This window comes from Corapipo altera, unplaced genomic scaffold (assembly GCF_003945725.1).
Source record: "Corapipo altera isolate COAL_440 unplaced genomic scaffold, ASM394572v1 55, whole genome shotgun sequence".
NCBI lineage: Eukaryota > Metazoa > Chordata > Aves > Passeriformes > Pipridae > Corapipo > Corapipo altera.
In genome coordinates this window covers 3,512,963-3,540,207 of record NW_020884882.1, presented here as the reverse complement: position 1 = coordinate 3,540,207, position 27,245 = coordinate 3,512,963, and the positions used below count along the sequence as shown (strand labels likewise).

General features: G+C 38.6%; 1 protein-coding gene and 2 long non-coding RNA genes across 5 annotated transcripts in view; 2 read left to right on the top strand and 1 right to left on the bottom strand.

Annotated features, from left to right (window-relative positions):
- DCP1A (decapping mRNA 1A) overlaps positions 1-18,080 on the top strand; it is a 32,217-nt gene extending 14,137 nt beyond the window's left edge. For 2 of the 3 annotated variants that reach the window (XM_027640740.1, XM_027640742.1), the window contains exons 5-10: positions 2,182-2,320; positions 5,633-5,752; positions 9,072-9,827; positions 10,260-10,325; positions 12,347-12,565; positions 14,107-18,080. In XM_027640740.1, the coding sequence (XP_027496541.1) occupies positions 2,182-2,320; positions 5,633-5,752; positions 9,072-9,827; positions 10,260-10,325; positions 12,347-12,565; positions 14,107-14,187 (1,381 nt within the window). In that variant the 3' untranslated portion in view covers positions 14,188-18,080. The remainder of the gene's footprint in view (positions 1-2,181; positions 2,321-5,632; positions 5,753-9,071; positions 9,828-10,259; positions 10,326-12,346; positions 12,566-14,106) is intronic. The other variant, XM_027640741.1, reaches the window with a different exon arrangement.
- The window catches only part of LOC113945959, a 48,050-nt gene that overhangs the window by 6,806 nt on the left and 13,999 nt on the right, over positions 1-27,245 (bottom strand). Inside the window, exons 2-3 of the long non-coding RNA XR_003527235.1 lie at positions 26,306-26,464; positions 8,195-8,295 (exon numbers count right to left, since the gene is read on the bottom strand). This is a non-coding gene — a long non-coding RNA (uncharacterized LOC113945959). The remainder of the gene's footprint in view (positions 1-8,194; positions 8,296-26,305; positions 26,465-27,245) is intronic.
- LOC113945960 lies at positions 21,655-24,528 on the top strand. The gene is made up of 3 exons (XR_003527236.1): positions 21,655-22,016; positions 22,961-23,167; positions 24,158-24,528. It is a non-coding gene; the product is annotated as an uncharacterized LOC113945960 (long non-coding RNA).

Below are 27,245 nucleotides of genomic sequence, written 5' to 3'. Positions count from 1 at the left end.
GGTATTTTTAGCTTTGTTGATAAGCTTGTTTTACCCTGTTTCAACCCAAAGTGGCTTCTGAGATACAGGCAACACGCTAGAACTGGGAGAGATCTCAGAGTTCTGGGGATGCAGTTTCACATTTAGTCATCACCACCATCTAAATGTAACCTGCACAAGACAGGATGGAGTTGGAGCTACCACACAATTATCTACATGAGAAAATAAACTGTTATTCTTCAACAAAAAAAGTAAATTTTAAAGAGGTAACAAACACTTCATAATGAACAAGAGAAAAATATTATGAAATGTTTTTCAGAAATATTTGTGAAACATTTCTGTGAAATGGATGTACTCCTTGAAGATGTTTTAATATGAGACCAACTAGTACTGTTTTCACTGGAGGATGTTTCATTGAAACCTGGGCCAAGTACGAGTGAAGCCTTTGCTTCCCTATCAGGCAGCACTCTTGTGACATCAGTTGTCCAGAATTTATCCTTTAACTGAAGTATTTCTTTTTTCTCATACAATTATGCTAACACTTAAAATCACAGCCAAGTGTTGTGATTTTTTTACGTTGCTCTTTCTCATCCTTAGTTCTGGAGTGAGTTTAGACAGGTCCTAAGTCAGGACTGGGTGGCCATGTGGAATGTGTGAACAAAATGTTCTCTCAGGGTGTCACCATAGAAACACTTGTGGAGTGTTGAGCTGCTCCATCCAAACGAGCACATGCTGCAGTTCTTGGAAATTGTCAGGGTGTAGATTGGCCCCCCTATTGTGAGTTACCTTTGCAGGTGTCTGCTGCTTGCAGAGAAAGCTGTACTAATAACCAGAAGCTGGTTAAATAACCAGCTTGTGTCATTAAAAATTCTGAAAGCAACACTGAATTGTTAAAAGCCAAATCTAACCCTTTTTCAAATAAACACAACTAAACTCCAGTGAAGTAAAGGGACTTGGTTGTTAGAAAACTGGGGAGAAACTTCCAAGACTTGAACTATTTTTTTTCCTCAGAACTATCAACATAGAGGTGCATATAAATAATTACAGTCTACAAAATCTAGGGTTTGTCCTGAATCCTAACTGACCCAAAGAAACTGGAGGCTGGAATGATTGACACTGCTCGTGATTGTTGTGACCGCACCTCTTGGCTCCCCCATCAGCCATCAGTTCCACAGCATGCAAGTTCTCAAGTGACATGCCAGCTCCAGAGCTCTGCCCTGTTTACAGTGCTTGTTTTTTCTTAACATATTTGATTAATGCAGGCTTAAAAAAGAAGGGATTACAGGCTGGTGTGTGTTTATTTCAAGAGGATAAGCTCTAGCGCGTTGCACAGCCATGTATATCTTGTGAACTGCATATGGATTAGGAGTATGTGCTGCCTTTACTTTTATTAATGGAATGTGCCACGTACACATCATCTTCCTGCCTATCTTAACTATCTTTTAAATGGAAGTTTTGGATACTTGAGGCAAGTAGGAGTGGAGTAGAAGTGGTGAGTGAACCGTAGGCACCAGAGGCTGGCAGGAACACCGTGTTTCCAGCCTGCAGGTAATTGGAATGACTAGAGGGCAACTCAGGAAGAAAATGGTTTGCTGTTCTTCCTGGAGTCTTAGATGGGGCTGTGAGGAGTCACTTGCTCTACGTCTCCTTGCAGACTGACTCCAGAGACATCTGGTGTGAGCCAACTCCCTTCGTTCCCACTGTCTTAGTTTTGTTGTATAATGCTCAGCCTCATCCTACGTTAGAACTGTTTGGTAATATTCTGCTGAATAATACAGCTTGAATTGGCTAAATATGGAAAAAATGCATGTGAGGAAGTAAAGAGTAAAACAATGTATCTTAACCTACACTATAACCTATGTTCTTTGTATATCACGTGCTTGGATGTCCATGTATTTTACTGTAAAAATGTCTAAACAGGAGAGTTTTATAGAAGTGGTGTTTACTGTAGGCAAACTGTGTGAGAGACAGCCTAGTGCTCTCTGAGTTGGAGATAAATCCTACAGACCATTCGACAATTTGACTTGTATAAACCTTGTAGCAAATGAAATCCTGAGTAACTTTGGTCAGATGAGTGTTACATTTTTATTGAGGCGGAAGAAATGTGTTAATATGCTGGGAGTACCTTTTTCTATACTGCTTTTTGCAAGATGTTAACTCTAGATAAAATTTTTAAGTGCTGTTTCTCCTTTCCTGTTACAGAGTGGTTGAACAAGAAGCTCAGAGATCACAGCAAGTTTCCCAGGACAGAAAAAGTCCCAGCAGAACCAATGGCTGCAATGAAAACAGGCCCATTGACATCCTGGAAATGCTCAGTAAAGCCAAGGATGAATATGAACGAGTAAGTAAATGTCTCTTTTCAGGAAACTAGTTTTTAGCACATCAGCTGTGCTTTGTTTAAAGGGTGGGCTGTCTCTGCCATCGCCTTGTTTTCAGACTGATGTCTTGTTCCCTCCCTCAGGTACACTGTACTAGGAAACAGTCTCTGCTTTCAGGCAAGATGGATTGAATACTGGTCATGTGATCCAACTTGAAGTGTAGCTTGATAGGCCCATTTTACAGTGATTTCTCCTGCTGTGAGAAAATTTTGTCTCTGGGAATAGCAAATAAAAATTGCCCAACAGCATCTGTCTCTTAGTCTCAAAAGATGTCTTGTGATATTACAGATTGAGTCATTCAGTACATCTGTAGACTCTATGAAACACGTTTTTAGTAGCTGTAGACTAAATGTAACAGTACTGTGCCCCTGTCTTTCTGTTACCCAGTTTACTACTTCTGTCCTGTCTACTGTGTTTGTGCTTTTAATAAATTAACTCGTTTTGGAAGGAAAAGTCTATTATCTTTTGCCAGTGCTGAATTCACAAGATTACATAGTGAAGCATGTTAGTTCTCTTAGGAAAGAATTACTTTATATAGTTGTGAGGACCAAATTCATACTGCAGGATGAATATAAAGGTAGTGTGTGGGAGATCCTAAAAAGGAAACAAAGATTCTGAACACTCCTCTTCTCAAGTACAATGATACAGGAATGTGCAGTAGTAAAGCCACGTGTGAGTATTTCCTTGCAGAGCTGTGCCGTGGTTTCTTGGTGGCAGAAGGGGGAGCACGTTAGTGCAGTGCTTGATTCCTTTAAGTACTTGGGATTTGAGGCTTTGTGGGATTCTAGGTGGTTACAGTACCATGTGGGATGAGGAGAAAGGAATAAGCATGTGGGATAAGCCTTGTATGAACCAATTTATCTTGTCACTGTCTCATGTAGCTTGATGGCCAGTGAATGTGACAAACAATCCAATACCTTTGACCCAGGCTAGATATTAATTTCCAAGAAAAAGCCTGTCTTTTTTCAAAGCTTTAAAATACAGATGAAAAAAAATAATTAATTCTGACTGTGTGTGCATCAGTGCTGTTCGGGGAGAAGAGGTCTTTGTGTGAAGGCCAGCATTGTGGAGGTAGCACCTTTTGTGAGATCACAGAAGGAAACATCAAAACCTGAATGGTTCATCTTTCAATGGTGTATCAATTTAGACAGATTTGAAGAAATTGAAGTTGTTTTGGAAAGAAGGAAAAAAAAAACCCACTACAAGAACACACTGTTTTGGTGCCCTCTTAGGATGTGATGAAGCAATATTGGATAATACACATTTCCAACAGATGGCTTATAAAGTGACTTGGGATATTCCACGTTGTCTTCTAATTTTTTTTCAGATCTTTTTCATGTGAGACTACTGAAAAGCTAGAAAAAAAGTTACAAGAATCATGGACAAGTAAAATTCTGTTAAAGAGGCAATGGGTGTGTGCAGACTATTTTTAGTGGACGGTCAATGTCTGTGGTATCAGTAATACAACAGGGAAATATGCAGGGCATAGGTTACAGTAGAACTACTTTAAAATTGGGGGGTTGATTTCTCATTGTTTTATGTGTGTGTGATTATGTCTTGATACTTCTAGAATGCTGGTGAAACTGCAACAGTGACTTCATTTCCTTTTAGTGTGACATGAACTGCGAGCTGGACCTGTTCAACATGATCCCATCATAGCCCTCTGTGCCTGTAGTTGTGTAGCAGTTGCCAGATAAGCAGAATTGAACAATGTTGGTCATGTTTCAAACAAGCTTCTTTGGAGAATGTTTTGTTGACCACCTCAGCTTTAACAGCAAACCTCTGGCACGTTAACTCTGGAACTCCTTGTAGCCAAGGTGTGCCAACCTTACCATGATAAAGAAACCAACTTGTTTGGAGCATGGCTTCTTGAGAGACCTTTCCTGTCTTAATTTTTCCTTTTTAAGGAATTTTATGGCACTTGGTAATTACACATGAATTTGTATTTAGGAGCAGAAAGTACTTATCTGCCTGGTACATTCCAGATGGATCATACAGTAATCCTTGTGTGCAGCCCACATGAGATTGGCAGAGTGTCAGCATGAGAAGGGGGCAGAGGGAGTGAAAAAGAGATTTATGAAGGTCTGAGTGATTTAATCTAGGATTCCAAATCAGCTTAATCCTTCAAGTACACACTACATCAAGCCCATATGTGAAAATGAATGAACTCTGAAATTTTTTTTTTAATGAAGTGAATGGATGCTTTTTATAGTGTGGTTTTGTGTGTGTATTTCAGTATGAGCATGGAAACATACTGCAGCTCATCCTCTAGTGAAAAGAACGCTGCCTTTCCTGATTTTGTAACTAGAAGGCCTCCAGCATTTCAGGCACAAAGAGTTTTGACCTTCAAGTTGGTGGCTAAACGAAAGATGGGACAATTTGCTTTTCACCTCTGTCCCTAAATCACAATTTATCATCTTGATTTTGTATTTATTGCTTTCAATTAGAATTTGAAAACAAAAGAATAAAGCTCAGATTGCTTTTTAATCTGTTGCTAAAAAATTTAACCTATATTTCACTGCTGTAAGTGACCAGGGCAATCATCGTGTGTTGTCCAGTGCTGAGCTGTATCATATGCATAAGGTGTAGTTTATCCACTGAAAGCTGGATTGTTCTACAGTTTGGGGTTTTTCAGTGGTGATGTAAACTGTAATACAATTTCTATAGTTGTTTATGTATATATTTATTAAAGATGAAAGTCAAGTCAATCTGTAAACATACTGACTGTTATAGTGCTACTTACTTGTCTGGTTTTGTCTTGTTCACAGAAAATTAAATTAACACCTGAAAATATATGTACATGTTTGGTTAAACCTGGTGGAAATAAGCTGGTGACAAGCTCTCTTTCAGCCACTTGGAGTGATTTCCATCAGGATTTTTTTTTTTTAAGCAGTTCCTAGATTGGGTTCTTGATTTAAAGAAGTACAGCAAACTTCCTCATTAGGAGCTAATGCAGACACAGGATGTGAAAAGCCCACCTTTTCTTTAATAGGTAGTTTTCTTTCTTGGTGAAAACATATAAAGTTGTGTTTTGGTTTGGAGTTTTTTATATAATAATAAAGAGTAAGAGCTTTATGAGTACATAGCAGATTCTGGATGTCTTGGTATGATTTTTATTTCCTAAAATTTCTGAATTCGACAGTCTCTCAAAAAATCAGTGCTTTGTACACCTGTATTTCAGTCCAAGTGCCATGTAAACAGGATTGTATAGTGGGTAAATGCAGATTTTTAACCTGTGTATTTATATTAATTTTTTTTTTTTTTTGCCCCCTCAGAATCAGATCAGTGACTTAAGTATGGTATCAAGTTGTGGAATGCAACAAAATTCAAATCCTCCAAAGCCAGAAAGCACAGAACCTTCAGAACAAAAGCCTACATTACAAGTGCAAGAGCAGGTATGTTTCATCCAACCCTAAATGAAGGGCTTTTTTTTTTTTTTTTCCCCTTTAGAACTTTGTTTCAGTACCAAAATTGGTTTTTTTGGTAGAATGCCTGCAGTGTTGTCTGCTGAATGTATTATCACTATAAATAAACTAACAAGTTTGAAGACTTTTAGGATCCTAAATTCTTTCGACTTAGCATTTTAAAAATATGAGGAAATGTCCACACTGCTGTGAATGTCCAGGTAGGTTTAAATGGGCCAGCTTGAATTCTGGAAGAAGTCAGACTGTGGTAATGTGCAGGATGACTTGGAGAGACGGGAAGCATGAAAAACTGGCCTGTGCCACAGTATTGCACTGAATCAGTCAGGTGGACATAATGTTGCAGCTCAAGCCCTGAGTTCTCCTGTCTCAGACCTTAAGGCTTGTCTGTGCTGCCTTCGAAGTTACAGTTACCATCCTGCACAAGGAAGCTGCAGCTTCATACAAGACATTTTAGAGATAAATTTAGAAAAAAAAGTAAATTCTGCAATAAGTAAGACATGAAGTGCCTTAGGCCTGCTTGCAGTGCCACCCAGTGGGCACGGGAGGGGCAGTGCTGGTGCTCCTCAGAAGATGCCCCTCAGGGGACAGGAGCTTTAGTTCCCTGCCGTAGTTCATCGGTGTGTTTGTGATGCAATAAACCACCGTGCTGGAGAAATGAAGTGCCCTATGAAAATGTGGGCAACCTTGCACTTAGTACTTTTAAACACAATACTTAGTTTGGAGTAGTAGTAGTTTCTAGTGCAGTTAAGGCTGGGGTATGGGCAGCAGGAATCTGTTTTAGGGGACAGGGCAGTAACAGTTAATTTATTAAAATAAGGGGTGGGGAGTTTGCTGGGATATTCGCTATCACAGCACCTCTGCTTTTGGGTGCTGGAGTGACCCCTGGCAGCTCTGCTTGGTGCATGCCAGTCTGGAGACCTGGCACCAGAGTTGCCTGAGGCTTTACTTTAAAAGCAGATATTTTCTTTTGGGTCATTCCATATAGACTGTACAAAATCAGCTGAAGTGCTCCACCTGACAGCACATGGAATTGCGGAACAGGAATCAAATAACTAGTAAAGGAAAAACTGGAAAGATAAGATTCTAACAAATTGCTCTGGATTAATTAAAGGGAAAGTCGATTTATAGAACATGTAAAATGTCATATTTTTAATTCTGTTGAGCTATTTAAAATATTAGCTGCAGAGATACTGGAAAAAATTACTTGGGTAGCATAAATGATAATTCTGTAAAGCCAGTTAACTGGCTTTGAATATATCACAGTTGTGTTGGTGCTGAGACACATTTTTAATAATGTGGACAACTGGAAGACTACTGGAAAGACATTCCATTTCAACTATAAAAATACATTTTTCATCTAATTGAAACAGATGCCTAAAAAATAGTGTGCATATGCTAAGTATGGTGAGATTCCTAAACTCCCTCCAAAATGTCACACTTGCATGTTGATTGACTAACTTCATCTCATGCTAAAGATACCACATGTTTGGGAATAAAAATAAATGTCTTCTCTGTGATACTGTGAAGTCAAGTGTTGTATCTTGGCCATTCAAAATTAAAATCAGTTGTATCATGCAATGCTTTTGTGCCAGCAATCAGCAAAACTGAACCAGAACACTGATACTGAACCCTGAATTGGCAGTCAGAGGTTGTACTGTAAAGTTTAACTTACCTGAAATTATTTCTGGAGAAACCCTTTGAGCAGCAGCAGCTGCACCTGCACTCTGTTCCTATCAAATAAAGTGGTCATGTTGCCTTTTTGCAACCCCTGCTGATCTGTCTTCATGACACACTGAGTTGATGATAGGCTCAAAGTATACTTCAGCCAGAGATGGACAAGGCAAAAGGTGAGGTTTGTACTTCATGCTGGAAACTAACTTCATGTTTGAGACTATCCATGGAAGGGGCTGGTCTGAGTTGGCTCAAGAGCATGGCAGAGATGTCAGTTGATTACTTGACTGTTGTAATGTATTAATAAAGGAAAGTTAGTCAATTAATCATACTGAAGTCAAAAGCAGAGTTTGAAATGATCTGGAACAGTGATTTTTCTCTTAATGGAATCTTAATAATTGAAGCACAGGTCTCTGGAACAGTAATACCAGTGGAGGAAAGTAAGAACAACTTTCTAGGAAAAAATTCCTAACATAATTAACAAGGTTTATAAACTGTAGAATGTCTCAGCTGCAAAATGAAAGTGTGCCTGACTAGAAGCTGGCTAAAAATGAGTAACAATGGCAGTAGAGGTGAGTAACAAGGGCAAAAGTGAGTGTGATTTCAAGCCCAAGGTTTTTTTAGGCACCTGTACTGCCATGGCTTCACTGCTGTTATCTGTGCTGGGAAAATTGGAGCCAGCAGAGCAATGTCATGGTACAGTAGTTGTCATTGTGAAGTAGTGTCTTTGTTTAGACATACCATCAGAATACACTGGAATTGTGCTGCAGGCCATTCAGGCTTCTGAACAGAATGTTGTATTTCAGTCCAGCTGTTTTACATAACTTCTAGTCCTGTGCAACCTCAAAAAAAAAAAGGAAAGAAAGGAAAAATTTGAGATTACGGGTGGTATTAATAGTTGTTTCTTTTCTCTTTAGTAAAATACATTTTAAAATATTTTCAGTAAAATATTAAGAAGATGATATCCTTAAAATCATATTTTTCTAACAATGTCAGTGGTGTAGCTAGATGCACATTTTTGGGAGAGACTTAAAGATGTAACTGTCTGCTTATATATACACACTTTTCAAGGAGATATATACACATGTGTTTAGGTGTATACAGATTCTTTTACCTATCATGACATCTATTGTATTGTTAATGAAAAGGGTGAGGAAAACTGTCTAGGCATGTATTGCTAGTTCAGTTGTGTAGCTTCTATTTTCTGTGTTCCTTTCCCATCTTTTAGGCCGTTTCATTATTTCCAACTTCATAAATTCAGTGAGGATTTTGTTCAACATGTCTGTTTTTCCCCACATCCCCCCAGAATGCCTTATGTAGTTGTGGCTGATGGATGATGGCAGGTGCCATGTTCATGCCACAGTCCATAGCCTTCCCCCTTCCTTACTGCTAGTGCACATTCTGTCCCAGGAAGGCTGTAAAGCAAAAGCATCCGTAGCCAGGATGTTCCTTGTAAATTAAATTAATTTCAAAATTCCTGTAAACAGGGCACACTTGATTTTACATGCATTTGACCTAGTTGTCTCTTGTAGTTTTCTTGAATTTGTAATAGACCCTGGGAGTTGCACAGTGCTGTCTATATTTCTAAGCTTAGAACTTCTTTTTCCCTTCTTTTTAGCCATTTCAGTCAAGGCAGAAGCATCTGACTTTGGAGGAACTGTTTGGAACCTCTGTACAAAAGGAACAGCCCACTGCTCCGTATCCCAGTGCAGAGAGAATGGAGAAGCTGCAGACAGATGCATCTGCCAGAGAGCAGCACAGTTTGCTTTTGCCTTTTTCCTTTGACCAGTCACCAGTAATGCAACAATCCCTAGGGAAATCAGAAAGTCCAGGCGTTAAAACCAGTGCCAATCAGCAGGACTGTTTAACACCTATGCTAATGCCTCCAGCTTCAGTTTCCCAGCCTGATATAAAAAATGTTTCAAGCTATTCAGTTCGTTTAAGCCCTGTTCTTAATTCAGCCTCGACAATGGAAGCTGCCCCTGCTCAGATGCTTCCTGGCCTAAAACAAAGCAACAGTATAATGCAAGTTATGCAGCAAGCTGCCAAGCCCATATCCCCACTGGTGAATCAGCCGCCGTCTGAGGGGAACCACGCTCCACAAAACCTAATGGCTGCCCAAAGCCAGCTCATAGCACCCTTGACAACAACCAACACGGGAACTGTCTCAAATCCATCTCATACAAGCGTTGATCTTCTCCAGAAACTCAGGTTGACCCCACAGCATGACCAAATGCAACAGCAGTCTCTCACTAAAACGTCCTTAACACCGAACATCTCTGCCTCGGTTGGCCAACTTGCAACACCAGAGAGCTTCAAAGAATCTCACACTAAGCCATCAGCCTTGAACAGCAAGATAATCCCTCCCCTTCAGGTATTCTGATATCCCTGAAGTTTTAGGCTGTTTTTAGACTATATGTATTTTTCCCTTGGAAACGTGCTGTTGTATAGTAGCCTTTTAAAAATAATGAAGGACTTCCACTGTGTGGAATTGATTGAATTGCCAAGTTAGACATTCAGTTCCATTAGTTCTGTATCATTAGCATCTGCTACCAGTGACAGACCTGTCTGTAGAGGATGAGGAGGTTTTTCAAACTGGTGCTTTTAGTGGGTGGTGAGTGGGTCCTAAAGAATTCATCTGTACTTGTATCATAAATGAACTGCTCAGAGCTGCTGATCTGAGAAGGGACAGAAGGTCACAGGCTCGTCAGTGTTGTGAGGGGTGATGCTGTGGAAGTGGAGCCTGTGCCTTATTTAAAGGTATAAAATTAACAATTTCCTTTCTTTTTTTTTTTTTTTAATTTAGACTGTACAACAAAACAAAGAACCAGAAGTGTTTCCGCAGCCAAAGACTTTGTCTAAGGCAAGTCAAGTAAGTGAACAAGTACCTCTGCTAATTGTTTATTGGTTTTCTTAGAAAAGAGAAAACGCAGCTGTGGTTCACTGTTGATATCTCAAATAGTCATCACCCACTGGCCATATTTAAAGAGCTGTTGTGAAGCAGAAAGAAGCTGCACTGAAGGAAGGGGGAGTTCTCGACTGCCTCTTATTGTTGGTTCTAATGTGGAAATGAGAACACATTTTTGGATTTGCAGCCTTGCAATGAGTTTGCACCATTTGAACTGGTTTTTTTTAATGTTTCAAACAAGCAGTACTAATGCCTTAATATTGTAGCAGGGTCTATTAGCCTTAACCCAGCCTTAAGAACCCCAGAGGCATAAAATGTAGTCCTTGCCTTACTGTCACTTAGTATTCCTGTGGTAACCTTGTATGTTATGAAAAGATACAAAGTGAAAGAAATGAAAGATGGAGGAAGAAAAGAATAACAAGCATTTGTTATTGCAAGACTGTCTAATAGCAAGTTTTAGTGATCTAAATTCAGATTTAACATTATTAGAACTGTCTTGGGTAAGAGTTGAAAATAATGTCAATTTTAAATTTCAGATTGCAGTTAAAAAATAACTGGTAATAGTCAAGCCTTCAAGAATTATTTTAATTACCTTTTTGTTATGTGTTATTTTTAGGATACCATCTGTAATTTAATTCTACTTTTCCTTTACCCACCCCCTCCTTTTTCAAATCTCTGAAATTGCCTCATTCTTGTCAAACTTGCACTACATGAAAGCAGTTTTAGTAGCATGCCCAGATCTGATTGTGAAGGCAGTAAAAATGGTGCTACTTAAAGTAAAATGCTGTTCTAGCTACTGGCCTGCTATGGGATAAGATCTACAGTCTGTTCATAACCCAGTTAGTAAATAATAACCGAACTAAAAACATTTTATATGGATTTGGGAATTTTAAGGAACGTGTGCATGTTGTGTAGTAAACTATATTTGTGGGTTTAAACACATTGTCTTCAGCTGAAATCCCACGCTATGAGTCTTCACAGTTTTGACTACAACAAAATCAGTTTTCTGGTTCTGCTGCTCTTGATGTTATTAAATACACATTAACTTCAGATGGTTTTGGAGGGTTTTTTCTTCTGAAAATCTTTGGTTATCCAAGGGGAACTCCTTTTACTGACATTTTAAATATCTATATATATCACATTTAGTGTTGCTTTTCTTTTGAGTGAGATTGGCTTGTTAATTTTCTTTTTTCTTTCACCATGTTGGTCATTCCAGAGGCCTGAGCAAGACATTGATTATGACACTGACTAATGATTGCAGTTATCAGGAGATGGCAGAGCTGCTCAAAGCAGATGTTTACTCATGTTCACTTCATGCAAATATAATAGTCTTATAAATTTGCAATTTTTGTTTAAAAGGAAAAGTGGTAAAGGCAGCATGTGGATTTTTGTCATGAAATGGAGACAGACCTGTGGAAGAATGAGGTGGGATGATGGTCCTCAAAATATTCCCATCCCATATTCCCCACAAGGGAAAATGTACTTAAAATGAGAGTATTTCAGTGTACTCCAACACTTTAATTATAACTCAGCAATCTCTTTAAATATTTTTGAGATACATTTAGAATTTGAAGAAAAATAGGAGACCACAGAAGCAGGGGAGGCAGGAAGCAGGACTGCCTTTTTGTGAACCCCTAAGGAAAATAATAATCTGCAAAACTGCTACCGACTCCTTTGATTAGCTCGGTGAAAAGCTCATCTTTCATTACATGTGTTACGTTTCAAAAATTCTGGAAGGTAGCAAGGAGTCTGCATGCAAGCATGTTCAAGGCTGCTACCTTCTTTAGCTTTGAAAATGAGAATTACTATTGGTATTAATCTTCATAGATAGATCTTTCTCAATTAACAGCACCTCTTTTGTAATATCTGACTGAATTATTGTGGCTACAATTTATTTAATTTTCTTTATGCTCATCTCTCCAGCCTTTACAACATCCTTCATTCTTACTGGAAATGGTGCTTATTAATTTTCTGTTCTCTTACAGGTCGCACCTCCACAGTTTGTTACAGCCACGACAACAGTAACACCTTCAGTCCTCTTGTCTCCCAGTGTGTTTCAACAATCAGCTACAAAGGCTACTGAAGTGGAGAATAAAGCCAGTTCTTCTTCGCCTTTAACACTTGGGACAACAGAAATTCAAACTACACCTCCTACTGTTCTCAGTAGGTCTCAGCTGCAAGAAGCACTGATACATCTAATAAAGGTACTGTCTATACAGAGCTCAATCTCTGAGGGAGAGTTCCAAGTACAGAAGCCAGCACTGAGCAATTCCATAGCCCTGTAACTCCTTCTGCTCTGAAACATTACAAAATATGTTCTTTTGTCTTGGAATTACTCCACACTGTGCACGTAGTATGGCACAGTTTGCTCCTCTTGGTTGAGATGTGGAGCAATTAGAACAGAGTACATGGGATGTGTCCTCTCACATCCATATGAATTTGTAGACAAGTGATGAATCAGCTGCACTAGTAGAAGCTGGTGTGGGGATGGGGGGAGTTGATTTTGCTGTCTTTGTAAGTTTTCTGCTTCCCCAGGGAAAGCTTTCCTGTTTTCAGTTCCCTAGAACCTCTCCTCATCTTTACCTGAAGTATGTTTCTTTGAAATGGAAATTGCAAAGTTTTACTTCTGCTATTTCTAGGGACTAAAAAGTTCAGTTGCATTAAGTCTGTGCTGTTGGGAAGCAGCCATGCATTGAGATGATTTTGACCTCTAATGCCATGGTGAAGTTGCCATGAATGACAAAGGGTTCTTTCTTAACTTGGGATTCTCTTGCCCTCTCCATGCTGATGTGCAGAGCTTACACCCAAAATGCAAGTCTAAAAATAACAAACAATATCTTCCCAGTGGTCAAGTTTTAGGACCAAAAAGGGCCACTACCAGATCCCATCATTAAGTTGCTTGATTTATCTGTTGTTCCATTTTATGTAACCTTTTCCTGTATTGGTTTGTATGGTTTTTGTCGTTAAAGACTTAAACCAGTCTTGCAACCAAAACTAAGTGCCAGTAGTCTGAGTGGTGACTTTAGAGAGCTGACAGGAATCTTTGTCTCCAGTCTTTATAGAGAGAGCTGAATGAAGACCAAAACAGGCATATCCTGCAGCACGGGAGTACTCACACAGCACTCCAAGCAGGATACCAAATGTGCTGTTCAATCTTGTAAAGAGAATATTACACCCTCAAGCTAGTTGGTTAGATACCAGTTCTGTAAACTTGTCATGTGAATGACTCAAAAAATATCTCTAAATATTGTCTCTAAGTTAAACTAATCCATTGCCCCGTCATGCTTTGCCATGAGTGTTCTTGTAGAACACACACTGCTGTCCCATTGAGGCTGCTCTGACAGACAGAAGTACCATCACTTGTGACACTCAGGCAGACTGTATGTGGGAACCTGTACACAGAATGAAATTCTTTGTGTCTAAGACTAGGGTTTGGGCTCTGGAGGGAAGTGAAATGTGAAAGGTTGACGTAGCAACCCTTGTTTGTTTGAGCATCCAGTGTGCTCAGTGATCCCTTCACGTGTCTGACCAGCGCTGTGGCTCACAGCCCGGGAGGGGTTCAAACAGCACTGCCTCTTGTGCCCAGCTGCTTCCCTTCTCTTAACTCTGGCAGCTGCCACTGTAAGGAATCCTTATGCACAACTTAGGCATTAAATTAAACTTTCTTGCTTCTTTTTACTAAGGCATTAAACTTTTTTGCATCTTTTTACTAATGTTTCTAATGTTCTTCTTTTTTTTCCTGCAGAATGATTCCCATTTTCTCAGCACTATCCATGAAGTCTACTTGCAAGTCCTAACCAAGAGTACAGACAACATTAAGCTATAATTGAAGCTGAATCTATTTAAAATGTGTCCATTTTAGAAACAATTATGCCTCATCTATAAAACTAATATTTTTGTAAAAGAATATTTAGTTTTCAATGTCTTGAATTTGAACCTGTTAGGAAAGACTATTCCTTAAATACTTATGAAAGTAATGTTCTCAGAAGTGATCTAGGTTTTCACTGTGATCATCACCAGCAAACCTTTTTTTTTATTGGGGAGGGGACTTAAGTTGCATTTGAGCTCTCATTAGCATTAAGTGAATGTGCAAATGTTTGCTCTGGCTCTCATTCCCAGCTGTATTCACTGTTCAAGGATTACAGACTCAACACTCTTTCAACCAGCAAATACACAGTACAGTACACTACAGCACACCCAGACAGAATTCAGTTGTGGGAAACTAGTTCCAGTTGAAGGACTAAGGAAAAGGAGAGCAAAATGCCTTGTGATTAAACTGGCAGGTGTGGGGAAGGAACAGATCTGGAAGCCAGGCCTTTGGAGCTAAATCTTTAACAAAAGGTCTAAAAATGTGATTTGCTCAATACATTGACAGTCTGCAGTTATTGCACGTAAATTCATCTTTCAATATTTCATTAATCTTACTTGCTTTTGTGTTACTTGCATTAAACAAGTATCCAAGTGAGTAAGGCCATTTTCTCTAAAAAGGAAAATCTGAAATATGCAAAATCTTCAGTGATTGTATAATTTTTTTAAAGTAGTTCTGTTGCATGTTGAAGTTCTCTTGTTTTAAATTTATAGTTAGGAGACCACCACTGGAAAACCCTCTTCCTCTTCAGCGGTGTTTGATAAAATTTAAATACTTTGTTCCCTTTTAGCTTAAGGATGGACCACATCATAGTTGGTTTTCATTCCTCAGTTGTGTTGGAACTGCAGTGTTGAAGACTATGCAGATGGGAAACAAATGCATGCTTTTCTTCTGTTGCCCTCTCCCCAGATTGTTAGTGCACACTTCATAGTCTGAAGTTTATCTAATTAAAATGTTATTGCTTTGTATATGTGATTTAGTAAATCCCTATTCACTAACTAAGAATTTAACTGGTTACCTTCCCATTTGAAATTGGAAAATTTCTAATTATACTTTCTTATGCTGCTGTGTTGGTTTACCCATGGCTTGTATTTATTTCTTGAAGGCATGCAGAGGTGATTAATCTGACTCCAGGTCCCAACTTTCTCCAGCAATAGTAGTTTTAAAGGATGCTTTTTCAGTAGAAAAGTGTTGGGTTATTGAGTAAAAAGATAATCTGTAGTGAGTTATGATGCACTGCTTTGTTCTAGCACTATTGAAATATGAGGAAAAATATTGTTTGGCTCCTTGCAACATATATGTATGATATATATATCCTAAGGATTAGTTAATATTGCCATAGTCAAGGTGCATGGCCATTTCATTGGAAACTAGTAACTGAGCTTTAATTGTGACTTGTTCACAAATTGGGATGTTTTAGATACAACAAATATTTACATTTTTATGTATTTGATCTATTTTAGTTTTTTTCATAACTTTTTAGTGGAAAATATATTTTGTTTAGCACTACCTGCCTTCTGAAAATATTTTCTCAGCCTTCGAGTTCAGTGTTTCCAGTTAAAATACACACTGTATTGTTAGAAAAACGTGCAAGATTCAGGGAAAGATGCTAATGTCATGCACATTCATCAAGAAATATATTGGATTTAATAGTAGCATTTGAATTCAGCAATATAAACTCAGCCTTGTTAAGGAAGATAGAACCTTCCTCCATAAATCCTAGAGTTGTAATACTGTGTATGCACATAACAGTGAGATTTAGATCTAAGGTCTAACTGAATTTTTTTGTTGGGTTTTTTAGGAAAAGTTTCACTAAAAGGGACAAACCAATGAGCAGTTCCTCTGAACAAAAATGGACAGTCTAAACCAAATAGAGAGTTGCTTTTATCTGGATTTAGCAAAGATGACTTCTCACTTCTCGTGGGCAGCTTACAGTTTCTTCAAAGAAAGATTTGGTAAAAGTTTGTAAGAATAGAAATGCTGGAAGCTGATAGTGTTCATGGGTGCTGTTTGCTAAATACAGTCATATCCAAAGATCTGTAGAAATGATATGAAGGAGTTGTATTTTGAGTTCTTCAGCCACCTGCAGTTGACAAAAGTAATCCTGCTCTGAATATCCTTAAGTTTTGAGGGTGCCTGGCCCGCTGGAAACAAGCAGTGGCAGATTCTTCCTTGGCTTTGGTTTTGCAGTGTCCTGGTAGCAGCAGACACTTGGTTTACTCCCCTGCCCCAGCTTTCAGAACGAGCTGGCAGAGAACCAGAGTTGAAATCACAGCAGACAAACTGTTCATCTTGGACACGTGCACGTGTCTGTCCCAACCTCTGCCTGTCCCAACCTCAGTGGCAGCAGACACGGAACCAGCCTGGGTGTCTCCCAGCACTGCAGGGGTTTGACAAGTGCCAGGGTAGTGGCTTTAACAGATAAACTCCTTGCATGAAGAGTTAATTGTAAAACACAAGCTCAGTTATAGTGTAAAATTTGAATATTTTTTTAAATGTGGACTGTGTATTTAAAAACTTTTTTTTCCCTAATTATTTTAACTTTTTGTATAAGTTTAAAATCACCAGCTTGTTGAAGTGCTTGATTCGTGTTTTCCATGTGTAGGGATAACCAGGGTGTAGCAAGTTACCAGGGGGCATCACAGGAAATGATTGTGACCATTTTCAAGTGATTTTGATTTTTTGTTTTTGTTATTTTTTAGCTACGGGCTTAATGGGATTTTACCTATTATTTCTGAGAATTAAAGATTATTAGTTCAGACTGTACTCCCCAAATTAATTCTTATCTAAGCATGTATTTCGTGGCTCATGTTAAGTTGCTTCTGGGGAAAAAATGAGAGTCCAAACTCAAACCTAATAAAAGACAGTTTTAAAACCTACAGCTGCTTAATTGTTCAGGAAAATCAAAATTCTCAGTTTTGTAGTTAGACTTTCTCTGCTGTTATTTACAATGCAAAGTTTATATGAAAGGTGCCTAACAGCTAATAACTTTAGAAGCAGTATATCTTTCCAGATTACACAAGATTTGCAGAATGAGTGATAAAGTTTAAAAAAAAAATTTAAGGGATGCATCTTGATTTCATAGAAACTGTTTAATTCTCTGTATAAATGCTCAGTATTACATTTAAACACTGCTGGATGTTTCTCATTTTTGCTTGCAATTCTAATTACTTCATTTTGCTTTATTTCTGAAGCACATGTGTAGCCACTGATACAACTGCTGAAATACTCTGGAAAGCAAACTTTAATTTGGGACTTGTTGGTTTTTAAAAGTATTCTAAACAAATCAGCCACCTTTTTGCCAGGTATTTGAGTTGCTTTGTACAGCATATCTTAACAGGAGGAATGTGTGCAATATGTATCACCTCAGTTTTGTCTGGCAATGTTACGAAAATGTTAAGATGCAATATCTTCTTTTCACTTCAAATTTGAAAAACTGCAGTATCTCTGATTTGGTGGTGTATTTATTTTTATCTATTCAGTGTATGGACATATGGTTAGTTAGGTTTTTTATGTACACTATGTGCTTTAGTAATTTCTGAGTTTTAATCACTTCTGTGGATGCACCAGTTGTAGCCATTTGCATGTTCTTTCAATATGAAGACCATGGGGAAGGGAGCTTCAGGAAAGATTTCTGGAAACCGGAATAATTGTAAGTCAATAAATGTAGATACTGCATCATTAACGTTTTTGGTATGGTATGGATTTTATAGCACCTATGTATGTTTGCAGTTATTAAGTTATTGCATAAATGTTTAAGAATGAACATTTTTTTCATCCAAAATTTTGTATGTTTGCAAATATATTTTTGTAATAAAACTTCAAAACAAATGTTTCAGCACCTCCTAAAATCTTGTGATGTTTCCTTTTATTTCTAGAGTCCTGTTAGCCTGCTGGAAGATTCAGTTTTTTGTTTAGGGTTAATATTTTCCAGAGGAGAAACTCGAATTCCTTACTCCATACTGGGGGTAGAACCAATTTGCATTTGTCTGCTAAGGAAGTGCAACCTGCCTGCTTGAGGGACAGCTGGGAATAGCCCCTGTCACTTGTAACAGCTTCTGTTTTGCTGTCAGCATGCTTGTGGTTTGAATTTGCTAAACAGATACATTTCCTTTCACGCTAAGAAATGCAGCTACAAATTCACTGTCATAAGTACAGCTGTAACTGGGTTTAGTGCCTTTCCATATAACTTTTTTATGGTATCCCCCCCATCCATAGACATGGCATAGGATACTCAATCCCATGTTGGTCTTTGATCCAATTCATTGGAAATTGCAGTTGTCCTGTTACTGTATCTGATATGCAACTGATCAATCCAGATTTCACAAAGTCAAATTGGGAAACTGAGGAGGAGGAAAACCATAGCAGAACTTCTGTTGAAAACATCTTGAAATGAAACAAAACCTTATCCCTGAGTCCCTTAATCTTAGCTGGATGCTTACTCCCATTCTAACTGCCCATAGGAGCTGGGATTGTGGGGCATATCCAATGTCAGGGAGAACAGGTTTGTTGCTCTAGTGGTTCATATTGAACTGATTCCTGCACTATATCCAAAAGCAGATTCTTCTAATAGAAGACTACAAGTACAGAAGTCATGGGATTTACTGTAAGATAATTGAAGAAAAGTGGAACCAACTTAGAATCGAACTTGAAATTCTAGAATCAAGATTTAAATTCTATGTTAGGTGTGTTGCCTGTTTGGTCAATAGCAAGAATATTTTTTTATTGTTGATGCTGTTAATCTTTTTGTCTTCTCTGGATCCAGGTGTTCCTCTTCACTGTTATTCATGTGAAGTGCCCCCCTTTGATTTGGAAACAAGGTAATACTTCTGAATTTGTATTTGTAGGTCCAGCTAAACCAGGCACTGTACAAAAAGTTTATGCAGACCAAGCTCTCTTGGGCCTTTTCTCTCTTGATCCTGTGTCCTCTACAGTTGTGTTTTCTGAAAGTGCCTGAGGGAATAGTCAATCCCTGCTATGATGGTGATATGCACTGGGTAGAATCAGGGTGAAAACATCAGGCTTCCTAAAGCTCATCCCCTAAAATTCAGATTTTATTTGCAGGCTTGCAGAATGAAATAAGTTGTAGCTTGAGTTTATGGGCCATTAATTGAAGTCAGTGGATTCATTTATTTAGTAAGGATTCAACTACACTTCCTGCTCAATATACAAGGTACTGGGTCAGGTTAACATGAGTACTGAGTATAAGACACCTCATTCTTACAGCTTTTCTTCATTTGTGAACAGGATGCCTTCAAATCACTAAATAGCTTTAGTATGGCTGAGGTAAATTTCAGTTTAGTTTTCTAACCAAAATATTAGAAATTATAAGATATGTTAAACAACTTTGAATGAAATTTTCAGTGCCCAGTAGTGGAAATTTTTTTCTTCTATCTTCACCCAGCTACAAGTGTGAATCAGCTTTTTTCTCTCTTCCAAGTTTTGATTGAGGGATTTACTTTTGCACTGACCTACTAATTTGGGAGAGTTAAAGTGCAGTGATAGACCTGTAACTGAAATACGGCCCTTAACTGTAAAGCTCATCCTTGGCAGTTATGCAACAATTTTTCACTTCCTCTTAGAATCCTTCTTCATATGACACTCCTAATTAGGCTCAAAAAGCATTGAGAAAGGAGGGCAGTGAAGAGATATTTTTATCAGTTACTGCATTTTGAAAGAGCACTTGCAATAAAACAAAAGAGAAAGAACCAGTGGATAGAAGATTCCTGAGAGGAGAACAAGGGAAGGAATAGCAAAAGAGTGGAAGTAAATATGAAAGGGAATATTGTACAGAGACAAGTATGGCCTGGGAAGGTATTTCCTGAAGCAGAGAAAAATTTGAATCACAGTTTTGTTTCTGTACTGCTACATGTCTCCAGGTATCCTCAAAGCTCAAATGTGGATTGCCTGTAAGAATTCAGAATATTTCAGGGTGTGTTAAAAATGACTGGGGAGGCACAATTTCCCTGCTAAGGGTTTTTTTAACCTCTGGTAATGAAGCAGCATAATGGAATTGGCTGATTCACAGCAGTACCTAATTTTTATCTCTGCTTGATGGCCTCACATTACAGCTTAAAGTCTGCTACAAAGAACAAGGCTGCTCATACCTAGTTGCATTTTGTCTTTCATTTTAAATAGACCTTTAAAAATATTTCTACCATAATCCATTATTTAAAATTCAAGAAGCTTCATTTTACAAAACCAACCTTGGGAAATACAACCACAAAAGGATGAGCTTTATATGCTGGCTGAAATGAAAGCACTTGCCCTCAGGCCTTTCTTGGAAACACGCAGGTATGTGATGTAAATGCACAAGTTGTGTTTCTTTTCTCCTCATAAATAAGTCAAGAAGCTTTAAGAGCATCTACAGAGCAAAGATCTCCTGTATGCAAAACTCTCTGTGGCCTTTATTTAGAGAGCATATGACTTGCACATCCTGCTCTACTTCTTGTGGTTCAGAAGAGGAATGGGAGAGGCTTAGCAGGTTATCCAGCTTTCTCTGGGATTTATGGATGATGCTACGTGCCCTCTCTGGTTTACTTTTTAAGCATCAAATAAATAAACTTCTCTTCTCTGGGGACACAGTTCTCCCATGTAACAAAATTGCTGTAAAGGAAGCTTCTGCTATCTTACACAAGAGTTGAGATACAAGGGTGCACTTAAAGCCTGCAGGATTTGGATGTGTCTGGAGCCTGTTGTGGTTTACAGCAAGCCCTGCTCCTGATGTAATCTTCAGGATGGAAGGCACAGGGCACCCATTATGAAGACAGATCTTTGCTTTCTAATGGTTTAATAGGAAAATCTTGCCACAACAGAAGCCCAAACAGAAATCCCAAAGGTTTGGTTAGAAACACATGCAGTACTTTCTTTTGATGGGGGTTTGAAAATAAATTAGTATTCTGCAGATGTGAGGAAAGTTGTCTGAGGGGAAACTGCTAAGATAAAAGAAGTATGTGAAAGTAATGTAGATTCATACTATGTAGTGCCTGAGCCTGGGCCTGTGATGTAGCTTTATCTGTAACTTCATTTTAGATAAAAAAGCTTGATCTTACTACTGCACCCATGCCTGTTCCCATGCAGTTTGTATAATTTCTTACAATTCTTGATGCAATGCTGCACAGAAATTGGAGATTTTTTTTTTTCACAATTCATTAGCTGCTAACTAATGTTATTACTGAAGATGAGCTGAACAATCTGTTCCATGTCTAACTGAAGCCACTGTGGTTTTGCATGTGGAAGGATGCTCTGGTGATGCATAATGGTCTGAATAATGAGAGAATGCTTTGGCATCGATCCATCTCATCCATTCTTGAATGATTTCCTTCTTGAAGGGCTTCTAATGCAACTGTTCTTTCAAAGGGCAAGAACAGTCAAAGCCTGTTGTGTTGCAGAGGTCAAGCTGAAGAAAATTTTTTTTCACTTCCTTTCCACATGCATTACAGCACAAATAAACCCTGCTTTATTCAGTTATTATAGCTCTTGTACCTTCTCCCTAAATTTACACAGCCTATGAAACTGTTGCTGTTTTGGGAGATTTCTTTTAGCACAAGTTATTGTTGGTAACTTTATTCTTTTAATTTTGCCAAATTCAGTTATTTGAATACAGACACTCATTTAAACCAAGCCTAAAGAGACTAATAACCTTTCAACTTATTTTAAGAGTGTTATGGAACTTGAATTAAGAATCAAATAGAGAAAGCAAATATGATGCAGTAACTTTGGAACATCTATGTATTCAGGAGGACTTTCAAGCACAGATGCAGGCAAATGCCTCAAACTCCTATTGTGTAAGTATTTCATATTTATCTTAAGAGATAATAGGAAAAAATTGCAACAAGTGAAAAGTCAGATTGTAAACTTTAAAAATTTTGTAAATAATATTATTCAGTGATTATAGTAAACCAATCCAAATACCCCAAAATACTGTAATATTGGCATTACAAACTTCAATTTAAATAGTGTCATTTTCTTGCACTGCTAGCAGAAATGCTTTCCTAAATATTATCAAATAGCAGAGCAATTACCAAAACCAATCACAGGGAGTTCCTTTTAACTGTGTGAGACATGCAATGACTTGATTTTTCTCTGATGGGCTACATGTTAGATAGAGATAAAAAAGCCTCATTGTATAAAACTTGTCTCATATTATTTGGCCTATTTGGTTTAATCTGAACATTTTTCATGTATCATAAAATTGTGACAATATTTTGGAAATTTTCCAATTTTTGGTTTGTTTTCCAGGGTGTTGTTGTTGTTGTTGTTAGTAAATGACATTTTCTTTAGAGGTAACATAAAAATTACTATGTTTTTAAATTTTTTTTTTTAAATTATTTTTATCCAGCATTTGTCTGTCTGTAACTCAAAAATGGTCTGTTCTGTTAATGAGCTTTTCATAAACATTCTTCCTTTTCCAAATTACTTTGCCAGCTCTATCAGAGAAGGTTTTAGTTGAGTTGAGCTATGAATATATTCTGCTTGTATGTATCTTTTTCTTGTATTTTGCTCTCATAGACCTCAAAGGCGAACTGATTTCCCTGTCTGGGTATTTCTGGATCAGGTGCTCCATGAGAACCTTGCATTTTCCAGGTTGCTGGTTATAGCTGTTTGTGGCCTGTGTAGCACAAACTGCTGTTCTATGGCAACTAAAGGATGTTTAGAGTATTTTTCATGCTCCAATGGGAACTGCAGAGCTGATCATTATTTCACAGCCTGGTGAATATTCTTTTCACAGGGTATTTACTTGAGTGTGCACTTGTGCTTATCTAAAAACACTTGCTATCGATGATGAAAGAACAGAATTTATTTGGAGTAAGATGTGACAGTATGGACTGAATCTCTGGAAAAGCTGCAGCACCAGATTTGGTCTGAGAATGTACTGCATTCCCATCCACCAGGCTACAATGACTGGAACTCCACCACATAACTTCTCTTTTTTAAGGTACCCTGCAAATGGAATGAAACCCTGTGCACTGTGCAGAGATGTTCAGGACTAGCAAGGTTACAATCCAGGACAGCAGTGACTGGCAGATTCCAGCTCCGTTTGGAATCCATACAGTGCTTAAACTGCAATTGCTCAGCCTGTTGGTCCCTTCCCACGCCTCCACACGTTTTCTTTACTCACTACTGTTTGGATTTTGTAGTGATGAGCTCTTACAAGACCTGGGTTTGGGAATTCCTTTTGAGAGCCCCTTGGTAGCCAACTGGCCTGAATTCCAGCAGTGCTCTGTGCACGCAGCTCCTGCTCTGGTAAACAGGGTTGCATGTACTTCTGTCAGCAATGCATTTTTGCAGTATCTCAGCAAATGACAGTCATAGCTGAGCTTTCATGCTTCTGCTGCACAATAATGCCCTGCCACTGAAACATGTGGAGGAAGGGATGGAAAAACCCAGTTATCCTGTGTATGTATTTAATAAGCTGTCTAGTCTAGTAGTTAATATTGAAGCTAACGAGATGTGATTGTATGTTCTGAAGCAAGGCTGTTTGTCCACACATTTGCATCCTTGTTTTAATCATATCGTACGTGGTTTCAGAGGCAAATCCCAGGAATGTGGAAGAAATGTTGACTGCTGCATGCAAGGTATACCATGACTTTAGCTATTGCTTTACAGTCCATCACACTTAGTCAGAGCTGCAGAAATAACATGCCTCTTCAGTAGATCAAAGTGGAGGCACTGACACAAGGTGGAATTTCACCCTGTGTATGCTTGAGCTGCTGTTTTAACAACACAGTACCATAATAAGCACTCGGTGATGCAGCACAAGGATTCAGGGAAAACAGGGTGAGTTGTGGGCAGTAATCTCCCAATGACATTATCTAAGATAACTTAAAGTCTTTCTACCATCCAGATAACAATGGAGGAAACAAAGGAGGTTGTGAGCCTTAGTAATACTGGTCTGATCCAGATCAGTCCCCTTATTTTCTTACAGGAGGGAAACAAGAAAGCACCTTATGTCCAGCCTGAGAAGGCACTTGTTAAGACTGCTATTGCTAGGAGAGGTAGTTTGTTAGGGAGCCATCCTTACAAGAAAGACTCAAGAGCATTTCACTGTAACCACGGAGACTTGATCACAGGCTTCACTCTTCATCCAAGAATGGAATCAGCCTGGCCCAGTAAAGTCAAAATGAGGCTGTGATCTGGCCAGTGTATATTTAAAAGAATTGTGAGAGAAAACAAAGGACATTGACTAAGGAGGAGGGAGTGACTGAACTCTTTCTGTTCACTATTTTCTCACTTTACCACTAGCATTGATGTATGCAGAGAGAAACAGTAACAGCCTGGCAGTGCTGACTTCCTAATCGTACTGTACAGACAGAAAACAGGGAGTAAATCAATCTATTAGAAGCAAACACTTTGTGAAGAAATTACTTGATTGTTTATAGATACTACCAGCCATCCAGAAAGCTTTTTGTTTCCTGATGCAAATATGTTTGGGAAGTTTTTTGAAACTTATTTTCTGCAGCTGAAATTGGGTGTACAGTCATGTTTTCTTAAAGTATCTTCAGTCAATACAAAATACTGTGGAGTTTGGCATCATAACCATGATTTCACTTACACTTGGCCTCATTTGAAGAATTTATACACCTCTTCTAAATCACTGATTAGAGAAGACCAAATTATCCGGCCTAACCTCACTCAACTGACATGGAGAACTCCATGTCACTGAGATGATGGTTGAGCCAAATGTCACCTGTCTAAAGAACAGCGTTTAAGCAGCAGGGGTGATACAGAAATTGTCATTTACTCCCCTGGCACAGGTAGTATTTTAACAACTGCTCTTGATCAGTGAGCATGGAGCAGAGCTCAAGCTAATAAGTGCTGCTGTGCTGCTAAAATGACTCTGTGGCTTCAACTACATCAGCAGGTGGGAGATTCCAGTAGAGCAGGTCTTGAGAGCACCTGAGAAAGTACTGAGGACTCCCCATCTGCACTGTATGTGTTTGAATTCTGCTCCAGACGAGCTCTTGTCTGGCTTGTTGGACTGAATATTCATTAACAGCTGGGCTGCATTAGCTGCTCAGACTGAATATTCTGTTTCATCTTTATTTGAAAGGAATCCAGTTCATGAGCTATGGGACTGCTCAGCAGGGAAAGTTAAAGCACTATGAGCAAGGAATGATCAGGAGCCTTGATCCAGGACAGTACTTGTGGCTCAAGCTACCTTAGACTTACCTTCTGACCATATGGCTGCAGCCAGAGTCAAGTGTGCTGTTGCCTTGAGAAAGACTGGCTCAGACTTCTCTGAGCAAGTTGCACAGTGAAGTTGGTTACCCTCACTCTACAAGATTAGTCTGAGTTTAGGCCTAGCTGAGGCTATGGCAAAACCAGACCCAGATATTTGGTGGTGTATAGCATATACAAGGTTCAGTTAAGGGTCTTTTACAGGGAACTTAGGTTTGAATTTACTGTTACCTTGCCAGTAGTTAAGGCAGATTTTATAACTGAAACTCTGCAAAGGAGGAGTCTTAAATGAGTAATTCCCTTGTAGATGCTATTTGCAACTCTTTAGATCTTTCATAGTCCCTTACTGACCATATTCTTGGCACTGCTCTGCCTTTGAAAGCTCTTGGCACTATAGGCCATGTCTTTAGAGTCCCTAAATTTAAACCAGAGTTCCTGAACTTAAACCAAGGCTTATGTGATTCTCATCAGGTTCTTCCATATTCCAATTTTATTGTCATATCATTTCAAAGTGTATTACTGAAATTAAAAGATTTGGGTAACTAGTTCTGCCAAACAAACAAACAAAAAGTAGTTGGCCTACCTAATTATTGTAAAGTTGAATATAGATTGGAGCACAGCAAATGGCAGTTGCAGCAGTTAACCTTTGTATAGTGCTCTCTAGAATGAACTCTGCACTTTGCTACTGTCAAATCTGGTTGTTTGGCTCCATTTCTTCCTTTCTGGCACGTAGCCTATTTCCAGTCTAGTGTTCCTTCTGAAGTATTTTATTAAAAGGATTTTCAAAAAGACAACTGATGAAACAGTCTATGAAAGCAGTTAAGCTAAGGGAGTGGTGTCTGCTTTTATTTCTTCTAACAAATTGGTTAGTTTAGGGAAAAAAGTTTTATCTTACCTTGCTGAGAGTTTCACATGTTACTTCTTAGTGGCAGTTTGCCAAGTGAGCGTGGCTGGATGCTCTGCACATGGAGCTGGTTTCTTTTGCTGCTGAAACCCAAACTGCAGTTTTGAAGGTCAAAGTGTAGTTTTTTTAATGTCAACATTTCAGTGTCTTCTGAAATTAGATAATGATAGCATTAGTTCACTACACGTAAATGTTTAACTTTAAAACAGATTTTAAAATATATTAATATTTTTAAATCTATATAGTACAGCTTCTAGGACAAATACCAGTGGACAGAACACTGAAATAGAAAAGGGCAGTGCAGGAATACCAGGTTTCATGAGCAAGATCTGAAGTATTTGTTTTTATTGTCCGTTTAAACTTTTTTTGGTTTTAGATTGTGACCTCTAGTGCTGCTCAAGCTTTCTAGAACAAACATGAAATATTTAACTTGCCTAGTTAAGTCTGTAGCTCTAATCACATAGCTTTCAGAATTGCTAGGGAAAATGTATTTGCTGCAATATTTTATGCAAAAGACTCCGTATTTGTCACATTTTTAACATATATTATGGTAATATGAATTATTTCCTGGAAGGAAGCCACATGGGGTAAGTCTGCTACTGTTTCTCCAGACTGTGTGGAGGAAACAGGTCACTCTTAAGGTGTGGGATGCTGTGAACATTCTTTTACAGACAGGAACAGACCCTTAGCAACAGTTTTATTGAACAGGGGTTGAACTGAAGAGGTTGAAGGAGCTGATCCTGCCCCTCCACTCGGCCCTAGTGAGGCAGACCTGGAGTCAGTTCTGGGCTCCTCAGCAGTACAAGAGAGACAAGTAGCTCCTGGAGAGAGTCCAGTAGAGATCATAAAGATGATGAGGGTCTGGAGCATTTCTCTTATGAGAGATGAAGTAGCTGGGCCTAATTGGTCTGGAGAGGACTGAGGGGATCAC